We start from the raw sequence: 23,342 nt of genomic DNA on the forward strand, positions 1-23,342 counted from the left end.
CAATATTAAATAATATTCAATAAGAAAACAAAAGTTTCGTGTAAACAAATAAAAAAGTAACATATTACTATGAGCAAAAAGTACTAAGACTTTATTCATAATTTAAAAATTATAYATTGTTTTCATCAAAATCTATGTCGTCAAGTATAATTTGTTAAAGAAAAATTCCATAATTATAATAACAGTAATCAAAGCACGTAGCGAGTCAAATTTAATGTCTTCAAATGACTCAAAAGGGCTTCTCCAGAGCGGGAATAGTCGTTGAAAATTTGGCGAAAAATTCAATGCAGTATGCGGTGTTGMATTATCGTGKGGCAAAAACCAAGAGTTGCCGGCCCATAGTTCCGGCCTCCTATACGAATAGCTTCGCGCAAAGAATGCGTAAAACTCAAATGGTATTCCTTGTTGACAATTTGGTCAGTCGGAAGGAATTAGAGTGCCCCACATCTCGATAATCGAAGAAAACTGAAAACATAACCTTGATTTTTGACATGTTTTGACGTGGTTTTTTCAGCTTCGACTCACTCACGACATTCGACCAATTGATCGTCTGTTTCCGGGTCGTAAATATAAATTCAACATTCATCGTCAGTATTAATATATTTCATGATGTTCTAGTAGTCGGAAAGCATTGTTTCATAGACGTTGACGCAACGCTGTTTTTCAAAACGATTGAGTGAGTTTGGAACCAATCCCGCTTTCAACTTGCTTTGCCAAATGATCTTTCAAAATGGTTTTCACTGATCCTTAAGATATTCCAACGATTCCTGTGGGATCACTGACTATTARTCGTCCATTCTCAAGCATCAATTTCTTTTTCTCATGGACGTGTTGATCAACAGTTGATCTTGATGGCCGTCCTGGAACTGGTACGTCATCAACGTGTGCTYGACTCTTTTGATTAATTTCTACCAAACATAAATACTGGCTCGCGACAAACTAATAAACAAACTAATATCATCCAAGACCTTTTCCAAACTTCTGAACCTTTAGGCACCAAAAACTCGATTCCGCTCACCAAATTTAATGTAACTTCTTTGCTGAATAATTTCACTCATCTTAAAAATCGCCGAATACACTTTATGTACTTCAGAAAGACAAGCGTACACTAAACACTAGTGACTATTTACATGTGACATTTAGCAAAGGTATCACTGACAGCCTAGAAAAAAATATTTCGATGAATAAATTTTCGCGCGAAAATTTATTTAAAAAGTCTTACTATTTTTGCCCAGAGCAGCATGCAGCGCTGTAATTTTCACATGTTAGACTTATATACTATGTTTTACAAATGAATAATATTTTGGCACTAAAAGCTATAATACTCAAAATTCTTTAATTTTACGTATGCATAAAAATATAAATGTACTTTACTATGTACATATGAATATTATCGTAATAAGAGCTTCAAGGTTAGCAAATCAGTGGAAAAGGCAATAATTTCGCAAAAACGCCCACAATAAAAATTGTATACTCTTTGATTTCCAAGAAAAGGTATATATGTATATATATGTATGTACATAAATATATACATACATATGTATGTACAGCCATATATATATAAACATAGCACTACTATATGTTGTTATAACATTAGTGTTGTTGTACAGACGCCACGAAAGTGGTGACGCAATGTGGTGTCATGAGCAAAAATGTCACACTACTAACCGCAAACCGCCAGCTTATCAGCGAGCCCACGCATAAACAGCACAACAACAACAGCATCAACAACAATGTCAGTCACAGCCTCTGTCGTTTACATAACACGGAATATTTACGAATGACAACAGCGCGACAAACGAAAGTAACAAAAACAACAAGCACAGCAACAGCCTGAACACCACAAACGACGTGCATTGAGGACAACCAAGTGCAATTGTTGCAGTTGCAGTCAGCTATTTGTGGCAGCTGTGCGAACGAGCGCGCTTGCCATCCCGGCAGCGGGTAGTTATTCGCACGCCCACGCAGCTGACAAGTGCGAATGCAAATTATAATTGGCTGCTAGAATGTGCTAGAGATGGTAAGTGACGGCAGSCAGACAAGCGGGYGAGCAACAGGAGGGAGGCGGAAGAGTCTACATACTACATTCATATAATATTAGTGTGATTGATAAAGGAATGAGTGTGTTTAAAACAAATACATTTGCCCTAATTGGCATAATGCGACAGCGGCAACTGGCTGAGTTGTAAGCKGCTCTAAGCTGAGCTAAGCGGGTGAAAGGAGTGCGCCGGTGGGCGCCACGTAGCAGGCGCACAGTTCGCAGAATTACGCTGAGCATTTACATTGAAGAATTTATGAGTAGATTTTGCAGCGCGCCACAGTGATTTCCTTTTATCGCTKGCCTTAAATTATTTTCACTTTTTTTTTGTGCGGCCACGGAATTATCTCAGCGCGCTTAAAATATCCAATTGACGCAGCGCGTGGTAGACACTTAGTACATACGTACGAACATACGAACATTTATCTGAGCTGACATATCGAACTGACAAATAAATGTATATGAACATGCATACAAACACACAGCCATTTGTACGAGTAATTATGTGATATGTGAAATGAAGTCTATCCCAACATCACTCAGTTTGGTTCTATGAAGATACCCAGTTGGTAAAAGCAATGTTTGGTAAAGTGAATTGTGTTCTATTRTTTTAAAATAATATTTTTCTTTATGCATTCGATTCGCAGCTTTCCGCGTTCTCCTTTTTTTGTAATTTAACACATCTTCAATTGCGATCACTGACGCATATAGTTTTTTTCGATCTTCTTAATATGTCACGTCRTGCCCTGAAATAARAAAAATTAGTGCTCGGTTTAAGAAACGTTTTGAAGCACCAAAGCCACCTAAGGTTCCCAAATGAACAATTTCAAAAACTGCAAAATATTTAAATTAAAATCGAGTTGTAAATTTGTAAAGAGGTGGTAGAGGAGAAACCAGAAATAGAAAAAATCACGTGGCATATATAAGTAAGGACAAAACTATTGTTCTTCGAAAGGGATCAGTTGTATATCTAAATAAAATACGGCAATCAGCAATTTGACATCGAACGCAGCAGTACTCTAATAAACACCCTTACTTTCAAAAACACWCATTGAAAAGAGGTTGCATTGGGTCCGAAAAATATCAACTGCTATTTGACAATCTAATATTTACGGGTGTTTTTGTTTTCATTGGYAGTGTTTTTTATCTGACAGGTCTCAAACCTAGCCCACAACCCTGGGGAGGGGATGTTTCGTCTTCTCGCTTCAGAAGATACTTAGTCTGAGATAKGAAGTCGTTAGTTGCTTGAGCCATGTGTAAAWTAATTGTTTCTGGCCAMTCCCAAGTAAATGGCGCTCAKATAATTTTCCTCATTTGCGTGAACTTCTGCACATGGTTTCTTCCTCCAACTTTTGTGCTGTTCAACCACTATTTGGCTAAGAAAAACATTTATTCAAAGGAATGTTAAGTACCCCAAAAGGTGCATGTTTATGAATACTTTACTCCTCATGGATTTGTGGTTTTTAGGTGCTTCACAGAAAACCTCAACGCCGAAATTCGCCACGCCAAAATAACCATGATTAGATACTGCAAGAAGACAATGATCCAAKGATGCGATACGTAGAAGTCGACTCTTTACTCAATAGAAACAAGAAACCATATTGTTACTTTAGATTGGCCATCACAGTCCTCAACTAGAGAATGTTTTTGCTTTAATGATAACCAATGAAAACATGTACCATTTCATCATTAACKTACGTCTAAAAATTATCGAATTCAATGACATCGAATTGGCTATGGAACATTTTCAATGTCATTAATGGCAACAGGCTGTCAGTTTCGATTTATATGACGTTTTACTCCAATTTGAAATGATATGACAACTGATTTCGTTGACTTCACCGCATCTGCTATTGTTTTGGGCATAAAGGAAGGAGCATTTAACATCAGAGATGCACCACTGGATAATTATTTATGTATAAAAACGAATGATTAAGACCCTATCTCTCAATATTCAAAATGTTTCAGTTCTCCGCTCTATCCTGAACAGTAAATAATGGAAAAATCAATAATAATTTACTTTTGACTGTTAAAATGATAAACAATATTGTTACATAAAAATTAATAGAAGTACTCCAATAACATTCTTTACAAGATCAATATAGAATCGATGCTTTTACTCTAAGAATTATGCTTCAGTATATGAAAGGTTTTACTGTATACATATATACTATATTTTCTGCATATATATTATAGTAATAAAGTAAAAAAATTCCAATTGGATCTTTAAATATTTCAAAAGCAAATTCGATCAAAACTTKAGGTATTGCCGTTGTGGGCAACCCACTGGCATTTAAGCCGTGCCCATCTCTGAAATTCCACTAATTACTTATGACGTGGCGACGTTTGTTTGCTTTAGATTTTAGAACGCTTCAATTGTTCCAGTTCGTCATGAGAACGCCTCTTCCAACTCGGTGTCGTTGCAACAGCAATTGATACTGTCATCGCGTAATTCCTTCGCCGATTCGTAAGCGCGGCGAACACGTGCTTCGCATTACACTTCATGTGAAGATTTAGTATGTATCTGCAAAATATCATTTAAAGACTGTTGAGTACTTTAATGTATGCTTGTCTCTTCTGAGCGCGTTGGTGAATAAAGACGGGCGTAATCTTTGGCATGACTCAGCGTATAGATTTATCAATGAGACAAGCATCGTATAAGTCTACTCTATGAATGGATAGCTACAACAATGAAGATTTATGTGGTTCATTAAATGTTTTATTGGAGTAGATTGAGAATCAATTTCCGCGTGAGCTTTATGCAAATTAATTTTTATTGTTTTACAATTGGATTATTTAAACTTCTTGTTTTCGGTAGTGCAATGATTGTTGCGATTATTTATTTTGAGTAAATGGCGACGTAACGATTTAACATGTTTTGGATGATAATTTATATGGTCRGGCTCTAGAAGAAAGGACTTAACTCTAGGAGCTTAACTTTAAGAAGCATATGCACTTTGGAACCCACTTCAAATAAACAATATAGAACTATAAAGACAAGATATCGTAAAAATCCAACATACAAATGTCCTAACTCTAGGCCTTATTATATTAAAAGAGCTTTTCATATGCCTGTCAGATTTGAGTTAATTCCGGATAGCGACAATGTTGGCATTGAGGGCTGTAAGAAAATTATCWTTAGAAACAGTTAGCTGTTACTCCGAAGGTTCCATTTTCGAGCTCCGTCAATAAGAATATGTAGCAATGTTTCCTAAATAATATCTTGTAATACCTAGAATATCTGGGTATCACAACAGACAGGCGTTTCTAGCTGCCTAAGTGAGATTATTCCAAGTCTCTCGAGWWATCAGCTTATTTACCTAACCTAAATAGAGATTAGTGGGAATAGAGAGCATTGGATCGGCATTAATTGTGAGATCTTGAATACCTTTTGTGATTACTTCGAAAATCACATTAAATTAGTTGAATCTGTGCATCGAAAAACTCGAGACAAATTAGTTATTACTACAATAKATGACTCAGAAAACTAAGAAAATTATGTTTCAAATCAATAGTATTGCGAAATTAAATTTAAGCCACATTGAGCTTTCGATCTAACAGGAAGCAGATTAACAATTCAAATATGGGAAATAATTTGCTGAAAACAGTTCTAAGAAACCTATGAGCCGATTATGAAATATCCATTAAATAATTATTCAATAACAAGCGGGCGAAATGGGCTTTGTTTTTGAAYAAAAAATTCTAGTGAAATTGCACACTTTTCCTGTGTACCGGCCGAACTAAAAATATAGTTCATTACACACTTGTTTATTATTAGCGAAGGAACGAGGAACAAAGTTCTCGCAAGTGTACTCACAATTTCTAAATGAAATGAATGGTTSTATTGATCAAGCAAATTTTCAATGTGAAGGTCATTTAGAAAAAAATTGTATGACGAAAATATACGAAATTATAAAGTATGACCAAGTTTCGTAAAATTAAGACATTTCGCAGGAGAGGTAGTTCGATAAGTCTGGGAATTTGAACTGAAAAAAAAATATTGCTAACAAAAATTTGATTTCGAAATGTTTTCTCTAGATCCATATACATATGTATGATGTTTCACAAATTCATGTATAAGTTTCAGCGAAAAATTACTTTTAAATGTAGAGACCCTTTTATATGACTAGATTTTTTATTAGATTAGAAAATATTGTAATGGTCAGTCGAGTTCTAAAGTTTTAGTTTAGTTTCGACTGTATAATTTATACATCTCACTTCTCTGTTGGAGTCTTTGAGGCATTTGTAATTTTTGCCTGTATTAATGATTAATCTAATTATGGATTTTATGAGAGTAATTGTCATGATAGAATTAGTCTCCTAGGTAACTTTCAACCTGCTGAAGAGTAAATACTTTGAAAAATCTTATTTTGATTGATGTTAGTCCTGTTTTGCTCGAATAAAAATTTAATGCCTGAAGGAAGGAAATAAAGACTGTGGAGGGTGGATTCGGTACCATTCGCAGCAACTCGGACTGACGTATGGAACGACTTGACCTAATTAACGTCGAAAACTTAAATTGAAGGCGTACAAAATGGAGCTTTTACAAGAACGGATTCCGTTCGACCTCCTCAAGCGAATCACTTCGCTCTATGGGCTCTTGAAAAGTTCCAAGAAGATCCGACGTTTTCGAGCAAAAATTTGTTTAGCTCATTTTTGGCTCAATAGGTATATAAACAAGCAATGCATTTTTAACGAAGACCAAACTGTAGAGTTTCAAGAGGCATTTAATTCAGAAAATCACTTCATCCTGTGGAATCATCGGGTTATATTTCTTCAAAAATAATGCCGGTGAGAACGTAACCGTCATTGGCGAGCGTTATTGAGTCATGGTAACCGACCTTTCGATGTCTAAAATTGAAGCTAGTGATCTCGGTGACATTTGCTTTCAATAAGACAGTGGATTTATTGAGAGAACACTTCGATGAGCAGATAATTTCAAGTTTTCTAATGTCTATGCGAACAATCCCGCTTCGCTTCAGGCTTTGGAGAAAAACATTACGTGTGTCATTYGCCAGTTACCAGTTAAAATTCTCGAACGAGTCATCGAAAATTGGACCGAACCATCTGAGACGTGGTCAAATGTTAGCGGCGGCTACTAAGAGATAATCTTTAAAAAATAAATACCAAAGAAAGATAACAAACATCCTCTATTAAATTTGAAGTTTCGGTGTTTTTTTTTTTAAATAGTAGAGAATCTCGAAATGGATAATCCTATATTAGCTCTGTTTAATAAATCCACTCATTGGATGTCTCAAATGCCTCTGATGAATTGCGATAGATCAATCATCAGAAAGATTCAAACCTTAAACTCTAACGATAAAAAAAATTGCATTTGGTTGATTTCGTCGACAATTGCTCTCTGTGTTTTTTTTTTTCTTTTTTTTTTTACATTCACTAGTTTACCCATAACTCAGTAAGTTCTTGATTTACGAGATCTAGAATTACATYGTTCCAGTTTTAAGCAAAAAGTAATCCTATAATATGAGGAGCTACAATGTGCGTTCTATTCATAAATATTGATAAATTTCCGGAAGCAGAGTTTCATTAACACTGAATTTTTTCTTAATTGTGCAATACACAAATATTTTAATCCACCCTCGTACATAATCCAACGGGCGCCAAATGTGAAATGTGTGGAAAAGTGGCTAATTGGCATTTTATGAAAAAGTCCATTACATATTCGTGGAAATTTGGTGAAATAAATGAAAAGCAGGCACTCACCGTCACCGTGGCAATATGATGCGCTGACACTCGCTGTTCGTCGCCTTTGACCACTTAGATTGCTGGCTGCAAGCCAAAAATTTAAACTACATTAAATAAATACATTTTTTTTATACCCTGAACAAGGTATATTAATTTTACTAAAGAGTTTTTGACACGCAGCAGAAAATGTCGGAGATCTTTAAAATTATATATATACAGAACTGATCAGCTATATGAGCCGAATCGATGAAACTAAGCCCGTATTTTCGTATATACGCGAACCCTTAGCTCTTGAGATGGCGATATGAAACTTCGTAAACGTTTTTGTCACTTCGAAAACTCTCACATTTGTCGGGACTGTCGATATTGGACAGMTATGACACTGCTACGGATATATCATATTTGACACTTATCTTRATGAAATTTGGCATGAATTATTCTCCAAAGTAAGGGTACAAGTTCCGATGAAATTTTTGAGAACGGATCACTATCACATATAGCCGCCAAACAAAGAATTATTTGCTAAGATATCTTCGCAAAATTTTGCACGAATTATTTTTCACGCCAATGCAACTATATTCGAATCCTATGTATATAGCATAAACTGATCGCTATTCAATGGAAAAAGTTGTCATTTGACGAGATATCTTCACGAAATTTAGATTATTCCGATTAGTATCCAAGGCAGTACTATAATTGGGAAGCAAAGTTCTCTCTCGAAAAAAAAGGACAAAATTCTATAAGTTAATCATAATTTCCGTCCGGCTTTATGGAGGTATGAATATCTGATGAGTCGACGTTACGAGTTTTCGAGAGAAAGATTCTGTGGAAATTTTTGGCCATTTGGTCATGTCGACCGAATGGATAAATACACCCTAGCTCCGAAAGTACTCGACGTAGTACCCGCTGAGGAAAGCAGAGGAAGAGGAAGACCTTCACTCCGTTGGAAAAACAAGATGGAGGAGGGTCTACCTACATGTGGAATTTCCAATTTTCGTCAAATAGTACAGAGGAATAACAACTGGCGCGCGTTGTAAACTCGGCTATAGCCGCGAGTCCGATGTCTTCGCCAATAGAGAAGAGAGTGCTTTAATATCTGAACGAATTGTTCAGATCCGACCACTTTAGCTAATAGCTTCGATACAACCTCACCGATAAAATCAAGATAAAGATCTTTAAATATATATTTTTGTTATAAAAAAGCATGAGTGAAGGGTATTGGTATTATAGCTATAGCACCGCCGAACAGTTGCTTTTTGTTTTTGTGTGCTATTTACATACGTATGTATATATAAAAAAATTTACGAAAAGATGAAGCAGAGTATAATATAGTAGTCATATTTGTAATAAAGCCACACTTTTATTAAATTTTTAATTTTTTAGTTTTATTATATTTTTCATATTTGTTTTGTAAGTTGCAATAAATACATTTTGGTATTTCCTGCAATAATTAATTTTGTGGTTTACTTTTGATAATGCCATAAATAAAGTGAATTATTTTTCGACTTTTTTGCTTACTGCTTACAGTTCAGTTGGACCAAGTTCCCGTGTGTTTTGAAGGCAGGTCATTGCCATGGTGGTGTGGCCACCGCACGTCTGGAGAATCARAGCGCTCTGCAAGATGCAGCCGGCCTTGTCACCGGTTCGGGCAATGATGCGCACTGCTACTGCACCATTGAGCCGTACATCGATGCTAAGTTCGATGTGCACATTCAGAAGATCGGAAATAATTACAAGGCCTTCATGTAAGTACTGCAAGCATGAATGTGTTTGCTGGTGCATATATACTGCACGCATATGTACATATATTATGTGCATATACTTTATTGTATGCAAGTGCGTGGCGCAGACAGACCGAAYTGTATTGAGTTGTATGCGCGCAGACGTCAGCCAGGCATACACAGATCGCTTTGAAASCAAAATATATATGTATATGWATATAATCCACATTTCGTGWGCCATTACTGCGTGCTGCCGCGTAATTAATGCAAAGCATCGATTACTTGCTTTCCTTTTATTTTGCTTTTGATGAAATGAGAAATCTTCAATCAAAATACTATGTAACTAGCCATACTCGCCTATATGTACATATGTACATATGTATGTATATATAAGAGTGCAAGCGTATTATGCTATTAACGAATCACGAATGCATTGCATCAACACTGTCAATGGCCACCGCTAAAGACATGGATTAAGTTGTCCGCTGACTCGCTGACCTTGATTTTACTCTGTGTGCCACTCATCAGCGGCTGGCTAAGTGGTTGAGCGGTCGGTCGGCTAGTTAAAAAGTGCAAAGCACCAGCGCACAAGATGAAATCAACTGCCGCTTGCTGGCGTTGCAATGCAATGCAATTGTGTAAAGTAATTGAAATGCGCACCATCAGACAGTTTGTTGGTAAGTGTAAGTGTTTGTACTGAGAGTGGTCAGCGGCGGCTGTTGGTGTTTTTTGTTGGTGCTCATGGTACGGTGRCAAAAATGTCGGAATTCTTAAAACGATTGCAAATTTTTTTAGTCACAAATATTTTACAATAATCAAACTGATATAGAAAAAATAGCGGTTCACATTTGACGCTTGAAAAATCAGGAAAAAGAGTTGAATTGCACCATAGAAAAAAAATTCCATTCAACAACTTGATTTCGAGCGTTCAGTTTGTATGGCAGCATCTCTTCGTAGATTGTACCGTTGCCGTGRAAAATGGTTTTAGCTAATTTCCTCAAGATATCTCTTTAAATAAAAACGTTTTTTATACAKCCATACCGGCAGCTTTCAGAACAAATCCAACGGCAGCTCTTGAACTGGTACTAAACCCGCCACCTWCAGACCTCTTCGCTGACAACTGCGCATCTTAAACAACTATACGCCTGACTCGAAAGTTAACGATGGAGTTAGTGCGGGAATATAYTGTCCAGAGTTAGGCATAAGGCAACCTTTTAAGTTGCCGGACCACTGTAGTATATTTCAAGSTGCAGTATTTGCTATTGCGAAAGCCGCGGAGCTGGCCTAGATGACCTGCAGGCAATTTCAGAGTCAACATCTACGTAGAAAGCCAAGCAGCAATCAAGGCAGTAAGCTCGTATCACATATCGGTCAGAAGTGGCTTGGGTAGCAGCGCAACAGTTGAAAGTGTTGCCAGAAACGAGCACTTTTACTGAATCCACAAAGGCATCGAGGACAATGATAAAGTGGACAAGACTGYCAAGAATAGTGTACGGCTAAAATCCGAAAACGTGATCAACTTTGGGAAACACATGCATAATCTATACGACGATCCCGACAGAGGCATTGTAAAGAAAATCACAAATCGCTGGAACGAGCTACGTGAGTGTAAAACTGCAAAATCCATGTACCAAATGTTAGATCGGAAGTATACAAAAATCCTATTGGCACCCGATAGAAGAAATTGTACGAACATGAGGGGGATATCAGCTAGTCACTGTCTGGTTTTGACACGCCCCCAGGATGGCTGCTGACTGATCGAAAAGACTGCAGGAAATATCTAGAGCAGGATACCAAGGAAACAATGGAGCCTCTCTTGAGCACTTCTCTCGCATTAGCAAGACTACGCCGTAAGCAGCTGGGGTCCTCACGGTATGATACACTGGTTTAGGTATCGATAGTGAGGCCGCGGAGTCTAACAAAATTCTCGGCAACTTAAAAAAATTAATACTCCTCTTAGACATAGAAATTGAACTCCGTTTGGTATTGGAGTGATTAAAATTTGCTAAATATTCAGCAAGCATTTATGATAATAGCCATTCGTTCAAAGTTAGAATTTTCCCAGCAAAGACAGGGTAGAAACCGATTCGTGATTTACCTTTGAGTGTCAAAAAGTTCCAATTCTGCTCCTTTTAAAAAGAGGAATGTTGACAAAAACTTCATTTGAAAAAGATCACCAGCAGTCTCATATTTCTTTTTCAATTCGACTGTTCCTCAGCAAAGGTCAACTATACGAAAATAGTGGTTCCTTGCCAATCGAATACTTACAAATTTATTTAGTAAATATAAAAAGCATAAAAATTTCACAACTGTTTTGAACACTGGACTTATACACATCACAATGTACCTGTCAATTCTGAACAACAGAGCAGACGAAAATAAACGGAAGAGCTCGCAATAGTTTGGAACCACATCACAATGATTTTTTTTTTTTTGTTTCATTGTTGCTGAGAGGAAGATAAAGTGGAAACCTCTAGGCACTTTCATCTTCGCTATTCTAGCTTTCGCCAGACTAAGGTTAAAGAATCTTGCTTACTATACTTTCTACGAACCCAACGGAATAGATATTCTTCTTCTTTATTGGCGTAGACTCCGCGCGGAGGGTACTGTGTCGAATATTCTCAGAACTGRAGTGATCTCATCCATTCAGATGACAACACATAGCCAGTGTATTTAATGCGCTGAACTATGTCAATGTTGTCGTTTGTCTCGTACAGCTCATCCTTCCTTAATGGAAAACTCCATAAACCTTCCGCAGAACCTTGAAAACTAGTAATGCCGACTCATCAGCTGTTGTCAGCGTCCATGCCTCCGCACCATAAAGCAGGGCGGGAATGATAAAGGACTTCTAGAGTTTKGCCTTTGTTCGTCGAGAGAGGATMTTTTCTTTCAACTGCCTACTCAGTATAAAGTAGTACCTGTTGACAAGAGTAATCACTCCATTAGATTAAAAGGCTGATATTGTTGTTCGTATTGATGCTGGTTCCAAGAAAGTAGTTTACTATGGCGGCAAAATTATGATTGTCAACAGTAACGTACAAGCCAAGCAGTGAATGCGATGACAGTTGGTCAGATGACAGGAGATATTTCATATTGCCCTCGTTCACTACCTGACCCATTTKCTTCGTTTCTTTCKCAAACCGGGAGAAAGCTGAACTAACGGCACGTTTGTTATGGTCAATGGTATCGAACTCATCGACGTACGTCAGCAGTTGTACACGCTTGTAGAAGATTKTACCTTCTTTACGATAGGAAGTCATCTTGTCATATGGGATGACACGACCCGAAGACTTCCTTCCCGATCCTGCTGAAGTTTTTGGTATAGCTCGACGTCAGTTTACATTTTTGTGAGGATCCTTAATACTTTCGTCGTCGTCATCAAAAGGGGGGTCTCTCATCCGAGGCTGTTATGATCTTTTCATTCATACTGCCTTTTTACGTAGCGGTTCCTAAATTCAGCGCACTGGATGATGAGGAAGTCGCAAYTGGTTAGATCAGCATCTTCATATATTGGTTAATGTCTCGAAGAATAGAAGAACAACTTTAGTTTTAGTTTAATGAATATACTTAATACTAAAAGGAACTTATTCCTTTAGTAAAACCAACGATTTGTAGAAGAGCGAAAATTGATTGGCCACAGGCCGAGTGAGTTCAGCATATTTTTTGATATTATTTTAAATCAACTAACCAACTAATATTTGTGAACAGTAAAATATAAAATTTATAGCTTTAATAAATTAGTTAGAATTCCAGAAGCACCAAGCAAATAATGYTCCAAAATTCATCTGTATTGAACGGAAAAAATTTCATTTCCTTTACTCCGCCTATCTCGTAAATCCCACAAATAATTTCGAATCTCGTTTGCACGACCCGTTTGYAGAATGATTATTGAGTTACCAGCTACATCAAGAGACATTCAGCTTATGTAAGCCACCTTTCTTAACTTCGTACCTAAGTACCTTTTTCATAAGGCTCATATATCTTGCATTAGTTCTTCTTCTTTTTTTTACTGCAATTTCAACCAACTTGAACCACTGTACACCAGCAGTTACACCAGCACAGGTACACGTTAGCAACGCGTTCGCCGCATAAGTTACAAATAAATTATCAGCAGCAAGTAGTGTTGCATTTGCATTGATGCCCGACACTCGGAGATTTTGTATAGTAAATAGGAGTGCGATGAAAGAATGGAAGTTCATTACGCGAGGGCGCGCACGCAGCACTTGAGAAATCACTTCACCACAAAGGCTCCTAAAAAAAGCGCGCGAACGTGCAGGTCGTTTATGTGGTTGCACTCGGCACTTACAACATTTACAGCATTTAGTGCGCATTGATATGCCACCACAATATTAATAATAACAACAACATGAATTCACAATAACAACAGCAGCATTATGAGCGGAATGAAAACAAAAGCCGCTTATGAAATTACGGCAGTCAAAGACCTCTTTTGCCGCCAATCAAGTGCCGCCACCGAAGCCGACCGCTGCAACGGTACGCCCGACCAGCCAATAACTCGTTAGTCGCGTAATTTAATAATAATACCATTTAAGCATTTAAGTCAGCACAAAGTGCCGCTTATTATTTCGTGATTTATGCTACAATTTTGTGAAATGAATGTATTTTRCTTTTGTTGTTAATCGTATTGCGATATTTTCCCCTCACCGATATATAATACTATCGCTATCTTCATTGCAGGCGCAAATCGATCTCAGGCCATTGGAAAACTAATCAAGGCTCAGCGATGCTCGAGCAAATCACGTTAACGGAGAAGTACAAGTCCTGGGTGGATGAGGTGAGTGGCATAAATCACAAAAGCACACACACACACACACACACACAAAATATATATACTGTTAAGCAAAAAAAGCTGTAAAGACGGAAAAAGTGAGACACTTCTCAGACACGGCGGTGAGCGGTTGAATGTCTGTTGCGTCGCTATCAGCTCATCGAATTGCAATTTGCAAATTGTCTGCATCAATCAAATCCGGTTTGTTGTCGGCTTCACGCTCTCTCTCGCGCATAGCTCGAGTGCACTCACTCAAGCGTTGTTGCGCGTATCAAAGCTCGTTTAGTCGCAGCCGCTTAGACSATGATCATAAATTTACTGTAATTTACAGTTTTGACTTGTATACCCCGCCGGCGCACTAATAGTTCCATTGATTTATTTGACAAACAGTCAGTGCCGCGTACATTCTAATACGTATTTACAAATATTGCTACGAGAATGTGAATGTTAACGGCATATGGCCCTCAGTTTCAATTTTAATGTTCGCTAATTGTAACACAAGATATTACATTGCCAAAATTTTGCGAAGATGAATTCTGTACTAGCGGGGCATAACGTTATCGAAAGGTTCGTGGAGCGCTTATATTTCGAAATATCGTAAAACAATGTATTTAGACGTTATTCAGTGAGTGATGAGCTACTCCTTCGTAGGCACTAGGTTTGCAACCAATAYATAACGTTTCCAGTAGCGAAGAACGCAGACATAAAATATTATTTTGGGAATGAAAAGTAWCATWAGTTAGCCAATTAGTGTGTGAACTGGATCAGAGCATTTTTCGTCACAGTATATGTTCTCCCAAGCTCATCTTGAAAAGCGTCGTGTTGGCAGTCGATATCAAAAACTTCAGTTTACTTAATGTTTTGTATATAAAGCGATATAATATTGACTAGATTAGTATCAAATCCTGAAAGTTTTACGAAATACGTAACGTTTAGAGGTCGCGAGAGCGGGCTTGATAACGTAAATGAATACCCTGTATTCATCAAGCGTACTTTACATTACTCATGACGCGGCGTCGGTTAAGGAATATAACATCGAAACAGTCCGACATTAGATTAACTTTTTGGTCAAATATGAAAAGAGAGTCAAATCTCTGACTGCCTGTAACTTTTTTTCAAAACTGAAAAATCTGCTTGGGGAAACGCATACAAATGTTTGACAACGTTAACAAATACCTGTCAAATATACACTACTTAACAAAAGAGGATCTAACTTCGAAAGAAAAAGGTGGTTGGATTTATACAAAAGTTTTATATGAACCAGTCTGAGTCAGATTTGACCTTGAATGTACTTTATAATCATATGAACTGCCTTTAGAAAGTTTTGAGATTTGTTTATAACATCGTTTTTTGAAGTGCGACTTCACACCGAATTGAATTTTCCGGCCTATCTGCCTGTAAGCTTAAACCACAGCCACCACAAACCTCCCCAAAGGGTCAAACCCAAAGAGCAGATTAGACCGAACTGCAAGGGCTAACAGCTCTCCACCATATCACATTTAAGTCTCCGGTCAGACTTTTTAGCTTTTGCAACTAATAGTTGAGCACCTATCCAACTCAATGACAACTGGTGACATTTTCGCTTGAATTTCAAATATCTTTTCAGAAATCTCATTCAAACTGATATTACAATTCAAAATGAGCATTATAGTACTATTTCTGGCAATAGTATTCTGAAATTTCGAGGCAAGCCCAAAAAGAGATCCTGAACGATTTACGAAATTTTAATTTAGTCGCCTTTTTTGACAGGYATACCTTACCGCGGGCAAATTTTCCCCCYTGCTCGCTGAGTGAAAGTTCTACCAACTAATATAACGAGTTTCGAACTTCCAGTTGAATTTATATCACATTTAACTATATTTAACTAGTATTGCCAATATCTGTCTATAAGTATTTCACCAGCTTTGATCCTTCCAAGTTCCAAGAGTATAAAATTTTCGGTTACACCCGAACTCAGTCCGTCTTTACTTGTTTTCAAATTAAATGAAATTCACAATGTGGAGGTAGGTTCTATGGATCCCAATCTTTAACGACCTGCTTAAAAAACTTGAGGATCATGACTGCCAGATGATACAGTGAAATAACTAGCGCCCATCCTGGATAGGAAACTTTCTATAAGCTGAATATAGCAGAGAGAGCAAAAAAGGTATCGATTGCCTTATACTGTTAYAGAGGAAAGTGATTCCTTGGCTCTGGCTCYAWGACAACATAGTCAAGCCCATTATATTTTGCGGATTCTTTATGTCTCGAGACTTTTAAACGAGCGGCGTTCATCAGCATATGTGGTGTACTAGGGTCCACTCCAACCATAGCACGTAACGCCATCTTGTACATAAGGCCCGTAGACATCATCGGAAGATATATGGCTGCGAAAACGGCTATCACACTCAGAGAATAAAAGAAGACGTATCTGTGCACTCGGATATTCTCACACACTTTCAATTCATACCAGACCACTTAGATCATGGAGTCGTCAAGCCGTACTCTATCGGCACCTCTCTGCCCATATATATACCGAGGAGGGAGCTGTGGGTGGGATAGTTGGTGTAGAGGTTTACTGTTACGAGCTCTCTATCAACTCCAGCTTCAGATTTCCTGACTATTGCAGATTCTTCCAWGCCGAGGTTGCAGCCATTAAAGTAGCAGTAGATCTGCTGCTCCGGAGTGCAACCGCCTTCAGAGAAGTGACCATGCACTCAGACAGCAGAGTGCACTTACAGTGTGTTAAGTGTCGGTCGAGGAGTGCCTAATCTCGCTATTATTTAATAGCATTGAATGTTTTCTAATGAGAGTGGTATGTATGGCTAACCCATAGCGGAATCGCAGGAAATTTCAAAGCTAATAAACTAGCAAGGAAAGGCAGCGGTGCCATGTTGTAAGGTTGGGATTATTATCAGAATTTACAAAAGAAGAATTGAAAGATGAGGTGGAAACAACTCAACACTGCCTTCTTGACTATMCCGCTTTTGGAATGTCAATCCTTAAACACTTGGTAGAACATACCTCCAGACATCCTACCGAACTTGCGGGGATGGAAATTAAACGCCTATGCAAATTTGTATTGGCTAYCAAACGTTTTGCTAATTTATAAGTTCGAACACARGASCTCTTCTTTACAAGMGATCTTCGATMAGMCATSTAACGTAACTTAACCTGCTGTACTCAAAATGATAATTATACTTGTAGTATGTTATTTCTGTTCTTTTGTGTTCTACTATTTCTCACTGTCATTATACCCTAAACAAAATTCAATAAGCTTGCCACAGAGTTCTTAACCCCCAGAACGAAACATCGGAGGCAAAATAAAGTATATGGCGATCAGCGTGGCGTACAAAGTTGATTTACTCATGTCCATCTCTCTGGCTGTCCATTCGTCAGGTTTTATATCCTGAACAGGGTATATTAAGTTTGTTACGAAGTTTGTAACACTTATAAGGAATCGTCGGAGACCCTATAAAGTACATGATCAGTATGTAGAGCTGATTCGATTTAGCCATGTTCGTCTATCTGTCTGTCCGTCTGTCTGTATATATACGAACTAGTCCCTCAGTTTTTAAGGTATCGTTTTGAAATTTGTCAAACGTCATTTTCTCTTCAAGAAGCTTCTCATTTGTCGGAACTGCCAATATTGGACAACTATAACATATAGCTGCCATACAAACTGAACAATCGGAATTAAGTTCTTGTATGGAAAACTTTCACATTTGACAAGATATATGCAAGAAATTAGGTATGAGTTATTGTTAATGTAATATCGAAAGAAATTGTTCAGATCGGCTCACTATAGCATATAGCTGCCATACAATCTAGTGCTGGTATGGAAAACTTTTGACGTGGTATCTTCACGAAGTTTTACATAGATTACTGCTTAAGGTAATAATATAATCTCTGAAAAAATGTTCAGATCGGATTACTATAGCATATAGCTTTCCTACAAACTGAACATATTGTTACTAAAAGAAACGCACCTGTGAAGGGTATATTAGCTTCGGTGCAGCCGAATTTAATGCTTTTTTTTTTTGTTTCTTTTTTCTTTAAGAAGCTTCTCATTTGTTGGAACCGCCCATGTCGGACCTCTATAGGATAGAGTTGACATGGAAATTGATTGATGAAAATCAAGGTTTTATATGGAAAACTTTATTATTTGACAAATTATCTTCATGAAATTTGATTTAAGTTACTTTAGAAGACAACGCTACAATCTGCAAAAAAAAGTATGCAGATCGGATCACTAAGCCTATATATGACTTCCTGACCAATAAAGATTTTCATAAAATATATTTTTTCCTGAGTTCGATTTGAAGTAAGAATTAAAAATATTATGAAAAATTATTTATTTTAGCATAATTTCTTGAACTATTAACTAATTAAAAATGTGTTATTATTTTGAACTAAAACAAGAAGCGTCAGCCACTTTATGTCACGTGCCACTGTATGCCGAAAAACATTTTCAAGTGGCACTTAAGGTTGTCATAACCAAACGCAAACACAATATATCAAAATGCACTTAAGCGTGCATGCTCTTAACAAAATTAATAATAATAAATTTGCAACACCAATTTAAATACCTTTAACTCTATTAATTTCAAGGCGTTCGGGCAAAAGAAACCCAAGGAAACCTGAAAATTTTTGACTAAAATCGTTCGTTTGCCGTCAAGTGCAACAGTTTCTCATACAAACCTCCACATGTAATTGCTGCCAAAACAAGGCATTTGCACGTTATCTACCCCACACCCACTGCACTTAATAGCCGTTCCATTGCCTCCGGACCGCACTGCATTCAACTCAAAGGCGGTAAGACTGGCATTTTGCTAATAAAACCATGTAGAAGCACGTGCTTTGGCGCTTTGCCTAAAACAATTCCAGTTGCACTGCTCATATACTATAAATATATACTATAAATATATACTATATATATAAAAATGTCTGTTTGTATGTATGTGTTATGGATAGTTTAATAATATTTAGAATATATTACACCAAATTGGTAATGTCTGTCAAATGACTCATTTCATTGCTTGGCATCGGCTATGAGGATTTGTTTTACCTTTGGCATAAAGTGATTTGGCTTGATTGCGTCATGCAACTATGTGCACTATGTTCTTGTACATTTATTTGTGTTTTTACTGCTTAATTTACATGTAAAATACATTAAATACGAATGCCGATGTTGTCTTTGCACAAACAACATACCTACTTTATATGTACACCAGTAAATGCCAATCTGAATAAATTGAAACAAGCATCAGTAAATTAAAATACCTGCTTTATTATGCATATGCATCAAACATAACTGCTAAACAGTAATCGTGATTCAGCTCTGAGAATTTTATAGGTTTATTTTAATAATTCAAATTGAGAATTCAAAGCTTTAGATACAAATTTCCTATATCTCTTCTTTGCCATAAGCACTTTGGCATATAAAGGGCGATCCATTTCGACCTTTCCTACTTTTTTAAAGAGTAACACTGAAACTTCCAATTTAATGGGGAATGTTTATTATCATTCGAAAGAACCTTCTTTAGCATTTATTTTTTGAAGATTTTCTCTTTCAAATGTTGGTCGTGGTTACATCTGATGGCCCATCCGTTGAGTCCAATTTTCGATGACTCCTTCAAGCATTTCGACTGGTAACAGGCCAATGACAAGCGTGTTGTGTGAGTTGGCATCAAATAATCGATTTTCATCGCGCGATAGCGATCGCCATTGATGGTTACGTTCTCACCGGTATCATTTTTGAAGAAATATGGACAGATGATTACACCGACGTTTGGTTTTTCTGGATGAAATGACAACTCTTGAATCATTTCAGGTGGTCTTCGTTCCCAATGCCGAAATTTCGCTTGTTTATATACCCGTTGAGACAGAAATGAACCTCATCGTTGAACATAATTTGGCTCGAAAACGTCGAATCTTCTTAAAATATTTCAAGAGACCATAGAGCGAAGCGATATCCTTTGGGAAGGTCGAGCGGCTTCAGTTCTTGAAATCAAGGATTGCAAGTCAACTGCGGTTGAAATATTAGAGTGTAGAATTTTCCATAGCAGCTTAACCTTTTTGAAATTTAAGGTTGAGTTGTCAACATCTTACAACTGAAGTCTACAACATTAATAACTGATAGGTTTTACCAGTAGTTTAATTCTCTGTGACATATCTCGGCATGAATAATTGAAAGCGAGTAAATAAACTCTATAAAATTAGTTTAAATTTTATACTCACACAGCATGTTATTACGGTTTTGTTCATCTAACGGTTTTTGTATCATCTAAAACTAAGGTGAGATGGTCAGATGGCGAGACGAGTTAAATTTTGAGTGATTGTCAGTCAGACCGCCTTACCGTTTGCCCACGAAAGCGGTAACTTGAGTAAAAACTGGAATTTTTATGAAATGTGGTACACTGTAAATAAGTTGTCTTAATGAAGCTTAGAGAGCTTTTACTTTCTTATTTTAATGAAATTAAGTGCACAATTTGAATATGACGGAAATTTGTCTAGACTGTGGTTATATCTATTTCTTCAAATAATGCATATTGAATTCTTTCCCAACATTTTTTAACGAAAATATTTCCGCGCCCTTAACTTTTGTAAATTGCAAACGTTATAAATTTTTGAATTACATCCGAACTTTCATATTTGTTAAGATTTCACTCTACAGATCAATTGAAATATCCCCGCCAAACTTAACGAATCACATTTTTTTGCCAAAATTTTTTTTTTTTTTTATTCAACATATTAGAGCGACCTTCCAACTTTTTAATACCATTTTTGCAGTACGATCGGCAATCATCACTTGATTCAACGGAATTTTTTTCCTAAAGAACATTCTTCTGAGATCTGAGAACAGAAAGTAGTAACAGGGGGCCAACTGTGGAGAATACAGTGCAATTGGCATTGCGTTGTTTGAACAACACCTTTATTTTCTTCAAATACAGCCGTTCTTCAGCGATTTTGTCCCTCTAACTCTGTTCCAAATCTTCAACACGTCTTTGTTTTTGGTCAAAAATGAGTTCGCGCGGCATCCACTTTGCACAGAACTTTCTCATACCCAAATATTTGTGAATGATATAATGTACACATTAATTTGATGTCTCTAAAATGTCTGCTATCCTGAACAACTTCACTTTCCGGTCATCCAAAATTATTTTGTKGAAWTTTTTGATGTTTTCGTCGGTAACAACCTCTTTTGGTGCCCACTGCGTTCACAATCCTTGATTTCACCAAGTCTAAACTTAACATGCCAATCTTTGATGACTTATTTTCTTGAGGCGGTGTCCGAAAACTCTTCATCAAGCCGAAAATTATATTAAACATGTAAGATTTTTTGTATTGTAGTCAAGTGGTATAGGGGTCGAGACACCACTATTTACTAAAATAATGTCAAAATTGTAGTCACGACAACTCAAGTACCCCACAGACCTCCTAGCACAACAGTCACAGGTGTTTCCCTCCTTCATCTGTTGAGTAGTGTTATCGTTGTAAGTCATACAACCAATAACAATCCTAAATTTGTATACATCATACATCTCTAGCTAGAACTACTGAACGGTAAGCTGAAATGAGCTCAAACATGGGTGTTGGTTGTGGCCACATATCAACAACGATGCGTATTTTGAATAATGAATTAGCAAGCGATGTACACGCCATATGTCAGCAGGAGTGTGGTGGGGTTATTGTAATGCGAACCGCAGTCATTCGATTAAATACGAGTATACAAGCTACAAATAAACATTCTAAGCTCACTAACGATAAATCGTAATGCGTTGCGATTTGGGCAAACACAGTATCATTAGTTGTTATTAGAGGGAGACTTTAGGCGAGCCGTGGCCGCAATCAGGAATTGATTAATGCATAACAGAAGTCGGTCGATTTGCAAATTGCAAACACATGTATACCACAGCAACCGCATGTTTGTCCACAGCATAATGCATTAGCAACTTGTATGACTAAATTTTTAAACATACACAGATTTCCGAGCTCTTTGGCGGCATGGAGGTATGCGGCATATCCGTGGTGGTCGGCAAAGACGGCCGCGAGCACATCATAAGTGCTTGTGATTGTACATTTGCTCTAATTGGCGATAGTCAGGAAGAAGATCGGCGCCAGATCGCAGATTTAGTCTCGGCACGAATGCAAGTGAGTACATTGTGTATTAAATTAATGTAAAGCTTAACTGAAACTACAATTCTCAAACATTTCAATCATTCCAGAACGTCTGTCGGCCAAGCATGGCACAGGCTGGTGGACCACCACATGGTATACGTCAACCATCTCGCTCATCCATTTCCTCGCGTGGTGAGAGTCCTACCGAGGATATGGCACCAACACCACCGGCACCCGCCGGTCCACGTCCGGCTCCAATGGGCGGTCCACCACCAATACCCGAGCGTACTTCACCAGCAGTCGGCTCAATAGGACGTCTCAGCAGTCGCAGCAGCATTTCCGAGGTACCTGAGGAGCCAACTGCACCGGCTCCGACCAGTGTACCCGGAAGCGCGGGCGGTGTGGTCCGACGGGATTCACAAACATCGCAGACATCGAGCGTATCGTCGGCCTCGAGGGTCTCGACACGTCCGCCGCAAACGCAAAGTTCCGTTGTTGAAGATGCGGAGGATACAATGAAGAATTTGCGTAAGACCTTTGCGGGGATATTTGGTGACATGTAGGAATTAGCGAACAAGAAACGCGGAAGAACAGCTAGCGAGACAAGCAGCGGTGGCGGTGGACCTGGCAGTGCAGGCGGCAGTGGCATAAGCGGCATCAGTACCGGTTCATTTCTAGGCAAGCAATTCTCGTTTGCCAGTAGCGGTGGCAAGTCAGTGAGTGGCAGCACTTCAAGCGTCGCCTCCGATGTTATCTCAGCACAGCCGTCACCCAAACTGGTCGCCGAGAAGACATACGATGCACGTTCGGACACCTCAACGAACTCCACATTGACAGCGGGCAGTATGAGCGTTAGCGCCAGCTCAGCGGCTAGCTACAGCAGCAAGCCATCTTCCAGCGTTTTAGATACATTCCAAGAAGAGAACAAATACAAACCAGTCACCAATTTTGAGCCACAAGAGCGCGTTAATCCCTTCGATAAGGGCGC

General features: G+C 37.9%; 1 protein-coding gene across 1 annotated transcript in view; it reads left to right on the forward strand.

Annotated features, from left to right (window-relative positions):
• The window catches only part of LOC108975523 (synapsin-like), a 127,057-nt gene extending 103,729 nt beyond the window's left edge, over window positions 1-23,328 (forward strand). Inside the window, exons 11-14 of the mRNA XM_018944058.1 lie at window positions 9,272-9,489; window positions 14,164-14,260; window positions 22,220-22,387; window positions 22,462-23,328. Of these exons, the coding sequence (XP_018799603.1) occupies window positions 9,272-9,489; window positions 14,164-14,260; window positions 22,220-22,387; window positions 22,462-22,917 (939 nt within the window). The 3' untranslated portion in view covers window positions 22,918-23,328. The remainder of the gene's footprint in view (window positions 1-9,271; window positions 9,490-14,163; window positions 14,261-22,219; window positions 22,388-22,461) is intronic.
• Window positions 23,329-23,342: the final 14 nt, after the last annotated feature.

The sequence above is a fragment of the Bactrocera latifrons genome, unplaced genomic scaffold, assembly GCF_001853355.1.
Source record: "Bactrocera latifrons isolate USDA-ARS-PBARC rearing strain unplaced genomic scaffold, ASM185335v1 scaffold_66, whole genome shotgun sequence".
Classification (NCBI taxonomy): Eukaryota; Metazoa; Arthropoda; class Insecta; order Diptera; family Tephritidae; genus Bactrocera; species Bactrocera latifrons.